This window comes from Talpa occidentalis, unplaced genomic scaffold (assembly GCF_014898055.3).
Source record: "Talpa occidentalis isolate TD23 unplaced genomic scaffold, MPIMG_talOcc4v2.1 talOcc4.38, whole genome shotgun sequence".
NCBI lineage: Eukaryota > Metazoa > Chordata > Mammalia > Eulipotyphla > Talpidae > Talpa > Talpa occidentalis.
This window is the reverse complement of record NW_023604073.1, coordinates 40806-53588: the sequence shown is the minus strand read 5'-3', so window position 1 is coordinate 53588 and position 12783 is coordinate 40806. Positions and strand designations below refer to the sequence as shown.

The following is a 12783-nucleotide window of genomic DNA, read 5'->3' as shown; positions in this document are numbered from 1 at the left end:
CTTTCTTTGTTTTTGTTTATACATGCACTGGGTACAGTCAGAAGCGCGGGAGGGTGAGAGAATTCACCAGAGCCAGAGCAGAGAGCAGAGCAGGCAGAAGGACCGAAGTACACTGCTGAGGGGAGCAGCGGCGGCAGGAGAGGTCTGCGCGCCATGTGGGACCCTCCTCCGGTGGCCGGGGAGCAGCCGGGGATCGAACCGGCGCCGCAGAGGCTGTGGGCAGCTTCGCAACCCAGCGCTCAACCGCTGCGCCACCGGGGAGGCCCAACAATTAAATTTCTTAACCATGTTGAACAGATGGAATATTTTGCCCCCTTCCTTGGTATGCTAGGTAGAGTTAGGGTACAGAGGGCCTTTCCCCTGCAACTCAGGTGCCAAAGGCTAGAATCAAGACTTGGTACACAGAGTCTTTATTTACTGTGGGTCCTGATGTTCAGGGATGCCAGGCCCATGTCCACAGCACTCAGGACTTCATCTGGCCACTCTTCAGGGTAAAGGCATCAAGTGGTCTGTCACTCATGTCCATTTTTCCTGTGACCCAAAGGATCCTCAGGAGGCAGGAAGTGGCTGCGGCTGTGAAGGAAACACATCAACATCTACTAGCACATTTTCTGTGCCCACTCCTGGAACCACTGCTGGGGAGATCACATAGACACAGCAGAGGCTGCACTTGTAGAATTCAGTCTGTAGGGAGTCAGGTAAAGACCTTGGTCACCTACCATCTAAACATGTGGGATGCAGTGAAATGTCACTGGGAGGAGGGAAGGACCATTTGCTTTATGTACTGAGCACCTGCCATGTGCCCAGGATTGTTCCAGGTAATGGGGACCCATCAAAAGATGTGGGAGATACAACTCTGCCTCTAAAGAGGGACAGACAGCCAATGAACAAAAATAAGTTAACTGCTGATAAATTCTAGCAAAAACAAAAACAAATTAAATCAGGATAAAGAACAGAGGTGAACTGCAAGAGGAAGTACAAGTAACACTTTAAATTGTAAGCTACATTAATGTAGATGTTCTATAAAGTCTTTCCATCATGTTTTATGAAATGAGACTGTTTGTGTGTTTGCTACTTTGTAGACTAGCAAATGGAGGTGGTCTGAATCTCACTGCCCCAAACTGGGGAGGAAAAGCTGTACTAGAATGCCATCACCAGAGAGGAAAAGGATAGTGAGAAGGAGTTGGGCGTTGCGTTAATTACACTGAACACAATGAGCAGCCCCAACAAGGTTTTTAAGGTTAGAGATGTGACCTAATATCCACTTGTAAAAATTCCTTTGACTGGCAGAGGAGAGCACATTTGGGGTTCAGAGATGGTCACAGGAGGACCAGGGAAAGGCTGGCTGCTTGTTCAGTGAGGGAAGGAGCATATGGGAAGGTAGGGTCTTTACTGTTCAGATGCCAAAATAACTTCAAAGAAAAATCACCAATACATGACTAAGAAAGAGCATGAACAGCATGCAATCGTTACTGAATGTTTCCTGAAAAGAATCAGAAGTCCTTCCCTCTGATAACTGCTTTTGGGGTCTGAGTCTTTCACGTATCCCTGCCTCAAGAAACAACCAATGACTACAGACCAGGTAGAAGGGAAACTCCCCAGTCTTTAGCCAAGAACTCCTCTGAAGCAGGCAATGCAAGGGAAGCAGGTACAAGGCAGTAAGGTGAAAACCATGGTGGAGTGAGCTCAGGTACCTTGGGTGCCCAGGGACAGGGATAGGTCATCAAGGGACATTTTCTTAGTGAGAAAACATCTAAACTGAATCAGGATTAGCCCAATAGATCAGGAGGGGTAATACAGATAGAAGGAATGATCTGGATAAACACTTAGCAGCAGGAGATATATCCCTGAGTACCATTCACTAAGGCTGGAACACAAAACTTGAAGTAGAAAGCAGGGGGAAGTAGGGCCAGAGGCACAGGGGCCACTCCTGTAGGGTGCTCTGTGCTGGAGTTTAGAATGGAACTGGTAGAAGTGAGAAGTCATGAAAAAGTTTTTAAGTAAAACAGAAAATGTTCAAATTCCACTGAGAATCACTCTGGGAGCATCACAGAGAATGGGCTGCAGGGGTGAGAGGGGGCACAGAGGTTCCAAGAGAAGGCTATTCTTTTGGATGCAGTTAAAGATGGGGTTCCAGGGACACAGACAGGGGCAAATTCCAGCGTGTTTAGAGGGGGCTGGTGAAAGGTGTGACTTTTGACTTTGGAATTCACAGTTCAGTGGGGAGGTAGTAAACGTCTAAATCAGTGTTTCTCAAGCATTTTTTCATTTGTGCCCCGAGGAGCCCTTTAAAATATATATATATTTATAAAGATTTATTTATTTATGCATATAAGAACTGGGGTACACGGCCTCCCTGGTGGTACAAGGGGTTAAGGCGCAACCTATGAAGCTATCCTCAGCCACTGTCAGCACACTGTAGGAAGCGGCGCACTGCAGGAAGCTATCCTCTCATCCTCCACACCTCTGGCCTGTACCCCGGTTCTTGTATGCATAAATAAATCTTTTTTTTTTTTAAAAAAAAAAGAACTGAGGAACACGCCAGAGGTGAGGGGCGGGAGTGAGAGGATTCACCAGAGCCAGAGTGGGGAGCAGAACAGGCAGACTTACTGAAAATACACTGCTGAGGGGAGCAGTGGACAAGACAGGAGAGGTCTGTTGCACCATGTGGGTAGCTCCCTGGCTGGCTAGGGAATCGAACTCATGTTCCAGAGGCTATGGATAGCTTCACAGTGCTGTGCTTAACCTCTTGCACCACCAGGGAGGCCCCAAAATATTTTAAAAATATTTTACCCATCTGTGAAATTTTAATACCAGATACATAAATAGGTATTAGTTTATGTCTTGTACACATTTATTTTTTTTTTTTTTTTTTTTTTATAGAGGCATGCTTTATTTATTTATTGTTTGTTTGTTTTTTGTTTATACATGCACTGGGTACAGTCAGAAGCGCGGGAGGGTGAGAGAATTCACCAGAGCCAGAGCGGGGAACAGAACAGGCAGACTGACGAAATACACTGCTGAGGGGAGCAGCGGGCGGCAGGAGAGGTCTGCGCGCCATGTGGGACCCTCCTCCGGTGGCCAGGAAGCAGCCGGGGATCGAACCGGCACCACAGAGGCCGCGGGCAGCTTCGCAACCCAGCGCTCAACCGCTGCGCCACCGGGGAGGCCCGTCTTGTACACATTTAAAAGAGCAAGATTTTCTTGTTTCATCCTCATTCTGTCTGCCAGTACAGCCAAGCACACAGTGAAGAAGGGAAAGAGAGTAGATATGAAGGTGGGTGAAGTTAGCCTGGAGAAGAACACAGTGAATCCAGCAGGGATTTTCTCAGCATGAATGGGAAGCTACTGATGAGTTTTAAGCAAAGGTGTAATATGTGACCAGTTTTTAGTTGTTAAATGCTCATTCTGGCCACTGAATAGACCCAAGACAAGAACATATTCAGGGAGACTAGGTAGAAGATTGGAGCAGGTAACCTGGAAGTAGAAGGGTGGGGTGATGGCTGAACTAAAGCAGAAATTGTGGAAGGGCAGGAGGTGATCACAATCTGGATTCTGGATGGAAAGGGTAGCTGTGTGGGGCTGAGGATGACTCCTTGTCTTTACTCTGAGCAACTAGACAGATGAAGGAGTGATATGAAAAAGTGAGCCCCCCCTCACTTACTTCCACATTCGAGGCTGAGGGTGGCAGTTGCACTTGCTCAGCACACTGCAGGAAGCGACGCACATGCTCTGCACAGTTGCCCACTGCTGCCTCGTTCTGTCGAAGACACTCCTCAAAGGCCTCAAAAGGTTCAGCACAGGCCTGGCGAATCTGACGGATGATTGGGCTGTGGGGGTAGAGCATTTCACGCCTCAGACTTCCATGCCACTGCCCCCCGCCTCCCAACACACTGTTCCCATACTTGCCCACTCACTGGGAGGATGTACATCGAGCAATACTCATTTTGAGGTGGTGGCAATCCCGCTGCCATGACTCAGGTTTGGCTGCCACACACTGGCCATATTGCTCCAACTCCCGACCACAGTAGCGGGCAGTTATCTCCAGGGCTGCTTGCCTATGGGACAGAGTAGGCTAAGGATAATTCCAGGCAGCAAGCAACCCGGGAGTTCTGATTTAAGTCGGGTGGGTCTAGAGCCTCGGGCAGATCTGGGAGTGTGAAGCATCCTCGGATAAATGTAGAAGTGTCATGAGCCATGGGGTGTGCAATAGGTTGGGAGCTTCTTGGGAGATAGTGGAGAACCTAGAAAATATCTAATTATTCTAAAGCAGATGTTGGGGGAGTGCTGGAAGAAAGATCTTTGAGTCCAAGCATCCTGCAATAGGTCTGGGAACCATGCAGAGAAGGCTCTGGGCTTTAGGAGTAAGATCTAAAGTTATAGGGACAGAACCCACAATTTTAAAGTGGGTCTGGAAGTCCTAAAAGTAAGGTTTAGAAATAAAGAGGTGAATTTCTGGAGAAGGGTCTTTGGCCAGTCTTGAAATAAGACTGAGAACAGGGGTACTGGAAGTTTCCTAAGGCCTTGGAAGCCTTGGCTGAGATTCTAAGGTAGATCTGGTAATCCAGAGAAGTGTAAGAAAAAGTCTGTGTGGATCCTATAAGTGAGGTATGCAGTACTCTGGGCAGATCTGGAAGTTCAAAAGATCAGGCTAGATGCGCCAGGGGGAATGGCTAAGGACGGGTCTATGAGTCCTAAAGGTCCTGAAACAAGTCTGAAATTTTTGGGTTGTAGGGAGAGGGACTGGATTCGGGGTCCTGAAAGACGAAACTTAGATGTTGAGATTTAACCTTAAAGTCAATTACCACGAGGAAGAGGCGGGGACTGGACACGCGAAGGGGTGGGACTTGTGAGGGATGGCGCTGAATCCTAAGGACAGAATCTTTAAGTAATAGGGACGCTAATCTTTCCCGCAATTCTGGGCTAGATTCAGGCCACTGAGCGAAAAAAGGGGTGCGGGTTCAACTCTCCAGCTACTCACATCTTGGTGGCGGTGTGGGATCAGTGAGGGAGGAGCGGGCCGCCTTTTCCGGTTTCAGGTTGTCATGGCGGCGCCCAGGCCCACCCTCCCAGCCTCGTTTTTTCCGGTCACAGAGCGGACTAGCAGCCCGATTCCCTATAGACCCAAATCGTCATGGCGGCGCCCTGTGTCTCCTTCCGGCTTCGGCCTCTAAAGGCCACGCCCAGACTAGCCACTTCCGGCCCTCCCCCCCCCACCCCCGGCGAGGTTGCTTCATCCCTTTCTAGTTCCGACTTGCCATGGCGGCGCCCAGTAGCCACGGAAGTAAGATGGGGAGGTGCAGCGTTACATCAGCCTGAGCACTGTGCGTCCGAACTGAGGCGCTGAGCCACGGCCACACGTGCGTGTAACCACTCTACTGGTGCTGGTGGCGAGCGGTTGCCGCTGCAGCGGACCACAACCTGCTGCTTCCTCCCACCCCGCGGCTTGAGTAGGCGCCATTGCGGCCGGCTGCTGGGAAGCGGATGAGAAATCACGTGGCCGCCATCTCCCTTGCGCATGCGCCCACCGCCCTCTCCGGGCTCTGGTTCTCGGGCGCTTGGGGAGCGGGACAGACCTGCTGGCGAGGCACGCCCATTTGCTTAGCCCATGTTACCCAAATATTACCCCCTGCCCCTTAGCCTCAATTCTGAAAGCAGGGTGGACGTGAATTTAATCCTGACACCTTGTGAGCATGGACAAGTTATTTTTCTTTGTAATTCCTCCTGGCGTGGCTATGTAGCTTCCTCTTTATCTTCAGAGTGAGGATAGACCTGGGGTGCGTTTCCTCATCTGTGGGACTAAGCATCGATGTCCCTTGATTAGAGAATTGAGCATCAGACCTGCCTTCTAATATGTAGTCTTTCCAGACACCAGCGCAAATGAAAATAACATTTAATTAATCGTAACACTTTAAAGAGGTACAAGAGCTATTTGTGAACAAGTGATAACTTCGTGGAGTCTTAATGTGCCCATCCCTGTAAAATGGGGTGATGACAGTGACATCCTTCACATAGATCAGAGTGTTATGTGAGTTTTGGGTAAGTCAGAACTGTTACAGGAGGCCGCAAGGGGACGTCTGGTTGGCAGTTAACACCTAACAATTGCCCACTGACCATTGAACCTGCTTCACATGACAGTAGGAGGTTTGGAGCAATGGGTACTGTGCCAAAGTTTTGCACCTCAAGACCCTTGTGTTCTTCTTTTCTGCAAAAACTTCCAGGTGAGTGGTGGGACAAGAGGGGGAAAGAACAGCCTTCAAGGACAGAGGGCTCTTTAGTTTCAAATGTGGCCTGAATCTCGATTTCTCTCCTGTAGAGAGAACCTGCCCTATGCCTCCTTCAGATTGTCTTAATGATTGCTTTCTTCTTAATGCTTAGCTGAGAATAGCACAAGAATTGGGCGTCATTGAGAGGGGAGGAAGATATAAGTTGTTTGACTTTAGGTTTGCAAATTAATTGGAAAGAGAGGAAGGTATGGTGAAAGGAGTGGGACAGGAGATCAGATTGTCTGGAAGTTTCATGGGAAGAGGTAAGTCAGGAGTAGGTGTCAGAGTGTTTGTTGCTGTTTTTTTAACCTCCCCCCTCCAGTTTTATTGAAGCATGACCCAAAAAAGTTATATATGTTTTATGTAGATCATGTGATATTTTGCTATATAATATATTGTGAAATACATATGCAAGCTGAGTAATAGAACCATCACTTCACCTTTTATCATTTTTTGTGTGTGATGAGAACATTTGAAGTGTACTGTTTTGGCACATTTCAAAAATACATTATTATGAGCCTCCCTGGTAGCTCAGGGGTTAAAGTCTCAGCACTGTTAAACTATCACTAGCCACTGCGGCATGAGTTCCATCTCCAGCCAGGGAGCTAACCACATGGCACAGCAGACCTCTCCCGTCTCACCCACTGCTCCCCTGAGCAGTGTATTTCAGAAGATCTGCCTGTTCTGCTCCCCACTCTGTTTCTGGTGAGTCCTCTCACCCCTGATACTTCTGTCTGCACCCGAGTTCTTTTATGCAAATAAGTACATCTTTAAAAAAAATACATTATTATTAACTGTAATCACCATACTGTGTACTAGTCTCCCAGGATTTACTCATTTTATAACTGAGATTGTACCCTTTGGCCAGTATATCCCCATGTCCCCCACACGTCTGGCAACCACCATTTTACTCTTTGTTTCTGTGGGTTTGATTTACTTAGATTCCACATGTAAGTGAGACCATGCAGTATTTTTTCTGTGTCTGGCTTATTTCACTTAGCACCAAATGCTCCAGGTAGGGCCTGTCAGATTTGATGAGGGAGGTTGGGAGTGTGAGACTGGGAGCATACCCAGTCTGTGCAGAAACACAAATGCCTTTGGCCAGATGATCTACAAACTGGCAGCAAATAAGTCCTGATCCTCGCTGCCCTGAAGGGTCAGTGTACCTAGAAAGGGTGGTGCCTGGGTGTGTAGGTGATTTTTTAATGGGACTGTTATGAGAAGGATGCTCTAGACTAGCAGTCTTCTGGATTCCTGAGGGCTCCTTGTTGCTGCTCAAGTGGCTTCACCTGTTACCTTCCACCGGTGGCTTTCTCCATCTTGCCTTTTTTTTGCAAGTACCCCTACCCCTCTCCAGATCTTAGGGCATGATGGGGTTGGAGGTAAATCCTGAGGTGAGGTTGGAGTACATGCAAACTCTCCAAGCAGTGAGGACAGAGAGAGCAGTTATGCTCAGCTGTATTTTGTTTCTTCTCCCTAACCAGGTGGTTAGTGACATAGAACTTCAGGACCACCCTGCTCTGGAAATAGTCGCACAGAAATTTGTTAGAGGAAACTAAGTACTCTGACTCTGATGGGGTCTCCTGGCTGTAATTGCTTTACCCATATTTAGTCCCTTAGTTAAAAAAAAAAGTGAACCCTTTCCTTGAAGCTTGGCTTCTGTTTTCTCACAAATGTCTCCTGGATCCTATTCTTTCCAGGTTTATCCTTCCAAACATTGGGCTTACTGGAAATTATGATACATTCTATCCTTGACTCCTACCTCTGGATTCCAGCCACTTGTTGGTCTATACAGGGATGGGTGAGGCCTGGCTGAGGCTCCACCTAATAATATACACAAGTCTGTATTATTATTACAAAATTTTATTCTTAAAATATTCCCCCTTTTATTTTTTTTAAAGTATATATATATTTTTATATATATTTTTAAAAAATTTATTTATGTATGCAAGAACTGGAGTGCAGGCCAGGTGCTGGGGGTGGGGGTGAGAGGATTCACCAGAGACAGAGTGGGGAGCAGAACAAGGGGATCTACTGAAATACACTGCTGAGGGGAGCAGCGGGCGAGACAGGAGAGGTCTGCTGTGCCATGTGGGTTAGCTCCTTGGCCAGGGATCAAACTGAGCCCATAGCAGTGATAGCACTGAGATTTAACCCCTAGGCTACCAATGAGGCCCCAGCATTTTTTCGTTCTTGAGGTTTCCTCTGCTCCCCTTTGTTTCTGTTTGAATGCTTTCTCTCCCTTGCTATCACCCTGGCCTACTTCTTGGGCTGCCTCACTTGGTTCTTTTTGCCATCTTCACAGCCACACATGCAGCTGCCACTCCTTCCTCCCACAGGCCTGTAGTAAGGGCCCAGCACCCTGCTCTCTGGTGCTGACTGAGGGAGGGTCTGGGGAAGGAGTAGAAACCATGGCTGAAACCTCGAGAAGCTGCCTAGCACTAGCTCAACAAACTTCAGGAATGGTGATGGGCAGGCTGAGGGTGGAAGGAGGTTGTGGTGACCTTGTGATGAAGGTCAGGCCAACTCTTGTGCTTTCTGGGAGCAGAGCACTCCCTTCTGAGGATGGGTCTTAGGCAGGTCCTAGACCGCCCACTCAGCAGGTCCTTTGCTCCTGCCTTGAGCTGGTGTGGGGTTCCTGGTGGGCCTGGTCTGGGCACCCTAGTTTTCCTTGGCTGCTGTAGATTCATGAAGTTGAAGGTTTGGTGGGAGTGCAAATTCAGAAGCTTTGGGTAATGACTAGGTCCCTGTACCAATCTCCTCCTGGTCCTTTTGGAGCTGTGAGCCCAGGCTGGTAAGGAGGCATGCAGAAGCTGGTGACAGACAGGGAGTGTTGCCCTAGTTTGTCTGTTCCTTCAAGAGGTGACATTGGATGTTTCAAGTAGAATGTCTAACCACTTAGATCGGAAAAAGGAAGTCAAGAAGTGTTAAATGTGTGGTTTGGTTGGCTTAGATCCAATCTAGGCCTACGCTTCTACCTCACCAATCTCAATATTAAATTTTTTGTCTAGGGCCTCCCTGGTGGCGCAGCGGTTGAGCGCTGGGTTGCTAAGCTGCCCACAGCCTCTGCAGCGCCGGTTCGATCCCCAGCTGCTCCCCGGCCACCGGAGGAGGGTCCCACATGACGCACAGACCTCTCCTGCCGCCCGCTGCTCTCCTCAGCAGTGTACTTCGTCAGTCTGCCTGTTCTGCTCCCCGCTCTGGCTCTGGTGAATTCTCTCACCCTCCTGCGCTTCTGACTGTACCTAGTGCTTGTATAAATAAATAAATAAATCTTTAAAAAAAATTTTTTTGTGTCTAAATTGAGGTATCCTGGGAAATTTCCCATTTAGAGCCCATACTGGCTCATAGTGTGTCCCACTGCTGCTCAGCTGTTTGTTTCCTAAGCTTGCAGTAACATTATCACCAATGAGGTGATTTAAAACCACAGAAATGTATTCTCTCCCAGGTCAGGAGGCCAGAAATCCAATATCAAGGTGCTGGCAGGGTTGATTCCTTCTGGAGGCTGAGGGAGAATCTGTTTCAGATCTGTTTTCCAGCTTCTGTTGATGGCTGGCAACAGCCAGCCTTGGCATTATGTGGCATTATGTGGCTGGTGCAGTCTCTACCTCCATTCACATCACTTTCTCTGTGTCTGTGTCCTCTTCTCTGCTTATAAAGACACCGGTCTAAAACCACTGGGGGCTCTATGCCAACATCCTTTTGCCACAGGTTGTACTCTGCATAACGTCAGTAATTAACACTAGCTCATTCAAAAGGCTCACTGGACTAACTGGGCTGACTAGAAGGGTGTTCCATACAGCCTTCTGCATTGTGTTTTTAAGCCAGCCCCGCCCCCCTCTTTCATAAATGCTGTGATCTCATCCCTCACCCATCCTGTACTGCTTCACACACACCACGTGGCTGCACTGGGCACCAGGTGGGTCCCAGATGTTGACAAATCCCTCTCTCCTTTTTGTCATAGTAGCATTTTCCCCATAGGGAACTCTAATCAAGAGCAGCTCTACAGATACTTGAAACGATATAATACATCTTACAGTACCAATTAGAACCACTTGGGGGCGTGGAGTGTCCATTAAATAGAAGTTTCCTTTCAGTGGCCCGGGTTAGGTGGGCAGAGTTGACTGAGAGGATTGTTACAGTAACACTGTAACCTGAAGACCAGTCAACAATTGAAAAGAACCGCTGGCAGCCCTGGGCAGGGGCCAGGAGAGATGTCTAAGACCAGTCCGTCATCTGCAGTGAACAGTTGGGGCTGATGGGTGTGATGCAGCCTCTGCAAGAGACACATGAGAGTCTAGCATGTAGGCTGGTTTATTAAAAACAGTCCACAGTCCTTTACTTGATGTGAGAAAGCTGGGTTTTTGTTTGTTTTCACTGCAAGAAGCACCACTTTATCCCGATTGTTCCACGGCTAAAGTGATGAAATGTTATCTCCAAGGTGGGCTGTGTCTGGAGGTCTGGTTTCTAACAAGTCCCAGGGATGGGTACTCCTAGGAATCAGTCTGTCAGTAAAATTTGTATTCTTTCCTTTTGTTTAAGAATTTCATAAATTCTCTCAAGCAACACTCTATGGACAGATCTAAGTAATATACTCAATTTTGTTTAGCTCTGTCCTTTCGGTGAAGATAGTCATTTTCTACACTTTCAGAGATACATAATTCGATCTTTTGAGTCTTTCCTTTAAAGTGTTGTGTCCATTGCTTCACTTATTAAGAATGTGTACATACATATATGCATACATACTTATTCATGTTTGAATATGGATCTGTTGCATGTCATGCCCATTTGAGGAGGTGTATTCAGTTGGGTGCACATTCAGTTCATAAAAGATAAAACATTTATTGTCATGTATGGCAGTTTGTTTCAGCAGATACTCATTTCTGGTCTGCCAGCAATCCATTCATAGGAAAAAAACTTTCATTCACTCATTCCTAAGTATTTCCTTTTAATAGGTACAATTGCTTAAATTCTTTTTTTTAAAAAAAGATTTATTTATGCATATAAGAACTGCTGAGACTTAACCCCTGCGCCACCAGGGAGGCCCAATCTTAGAGTCTTCATCTTAGAGTCACCACAGGCCCCAATTGCTTAAATTCTACAAACACTACAGATACATGCTTTTATCTCCATGAGGTAAAAAGCACATCACTCAGTCTTCACCAATATTGAATTCACAGATAAGTAATTTATCTTTCAGCAGTAACCACATTTCCTTCAGTAGATTTATTTCTCTTCTAAGTACTTCATTCCAGATTCACATGTATTGTATAGGTTTCCTTTCAGTGAGACACCTTATTTTCTACCATCATTCCATTTGTAAGGATGTAGTCCATACCATTCGATTTTGTGTATAAATCCTTTCTTTCAGTAGATACATTCAGATGCACAAACTCTTCATTTATGGAGATATAAAATATAGACTTCAGTTATGTGTATAGCCAGTTTCAGTTTTGATATAAAGTCCTACCAACATCCAATTCACAGAAATACTAGCTTATACCGTAATTATATGTGTTTAGTTTTCCATTTATTCTGTTATGCTCTAAGAGATATGTAATGTCACTCAATCTTGTATACAGGTGTCACATGATGATTCCATTTTACATACTATTTTTAAAATAACAAATTAGTGGTTGCCAGGGTTGTTAAAAATGGGGGAAGGAGGAAGGAATGGCTATAAAAAGGTTGGCAGAGTCTTTTGGTGATGTAACAGTTCTTTATCTTGATTATACTGGTGGCTACATCAAGCAACAAATGGTAACACTGAAGATACATATGTAGAACTATACATACATATACAAATGAGTGCATGTAAAATTGGGAAATCTAAATAAACTCTGTGAGTTGTTCCAGTGTCAATTTCTTAGTTGTGAATCTGGAGTATCACTTTTAGTTAAAGCTAAAAGTTGACTATTTTATTAAACATTTTTATTTATTGCTACTCAAAAAAATGGAAGGACATGAACAACAGATTTCACTTATGGGATGGTGAGGTAGACAGGCTGGTGCTGCAGTCTAAACTGGGATTCTACTAACAGTAGGGAAAGTTTCAGTCAACAGATGCAAGGCGTTTTTCCAGATTTTTTTCCCAATAGTTTCATGAAGCAAAGCCAGAATATACCTTGAATGGTCTATTTTTCGCAGTCTAGAATTAGCTGCCTCAGAATTAGTAATAGGCCACCTAAAGCCAGACTCGGGGGAAAAAAAACTTTTTTTTAAAGATTTATTTATTTATTTATACCAGAACTGGGGTACAGGTCAGAAGCGCGGGAGGGTGAGAGAATTCACCAGAGCCAGAGCAGGGAGCAGAACAGGCAGACTGACAAAACACACTGCTGAGGGGAGCAGCAGGCTGCAGGAGAGGTCTACGTGCTATGTGGGACCCTCGCCTGGCGGCCAGGGATCAAACCGGTGCTGCAGAGGCTGCGGGCAGCTTCACAACCCAGCACTCAGCCGCTGTGCCACCTGGGAGGCCCTTAGAAAGCTTTTTCACATCAAAAAGCATCTTACACTT

At 46.5% G+C, this 12783-nt stretch overlaps 1 protein-coding gene across 1 annotated transcript; it reads right to left on the bottom strand.

The window, feature by feature from the left end:
• Window positions 1-242: 242 nt before the first annotated feature.
• Window positions 243-5174, bottom strand: LOC119256683 (coiled-coil-helix-coiled-coil-helix domain-containing protein 5). The gene is made up of 4 exons (XM_037524454.2): window positions 4982-5174; window positions 3918-4058; window positions 3665-3830; window positions 243-573 (listed from the first exon to the last, which is right to left on the bottom strand). Coding segments are annotated over exons 1-4 (333 nt in total). The 5' UTR covers window positions 4984-5174; the 3' UTR covers window positions 243-549.
• Between the last annotated feature and the right edge of the window lie 7609 nt (window positions 5175-12783).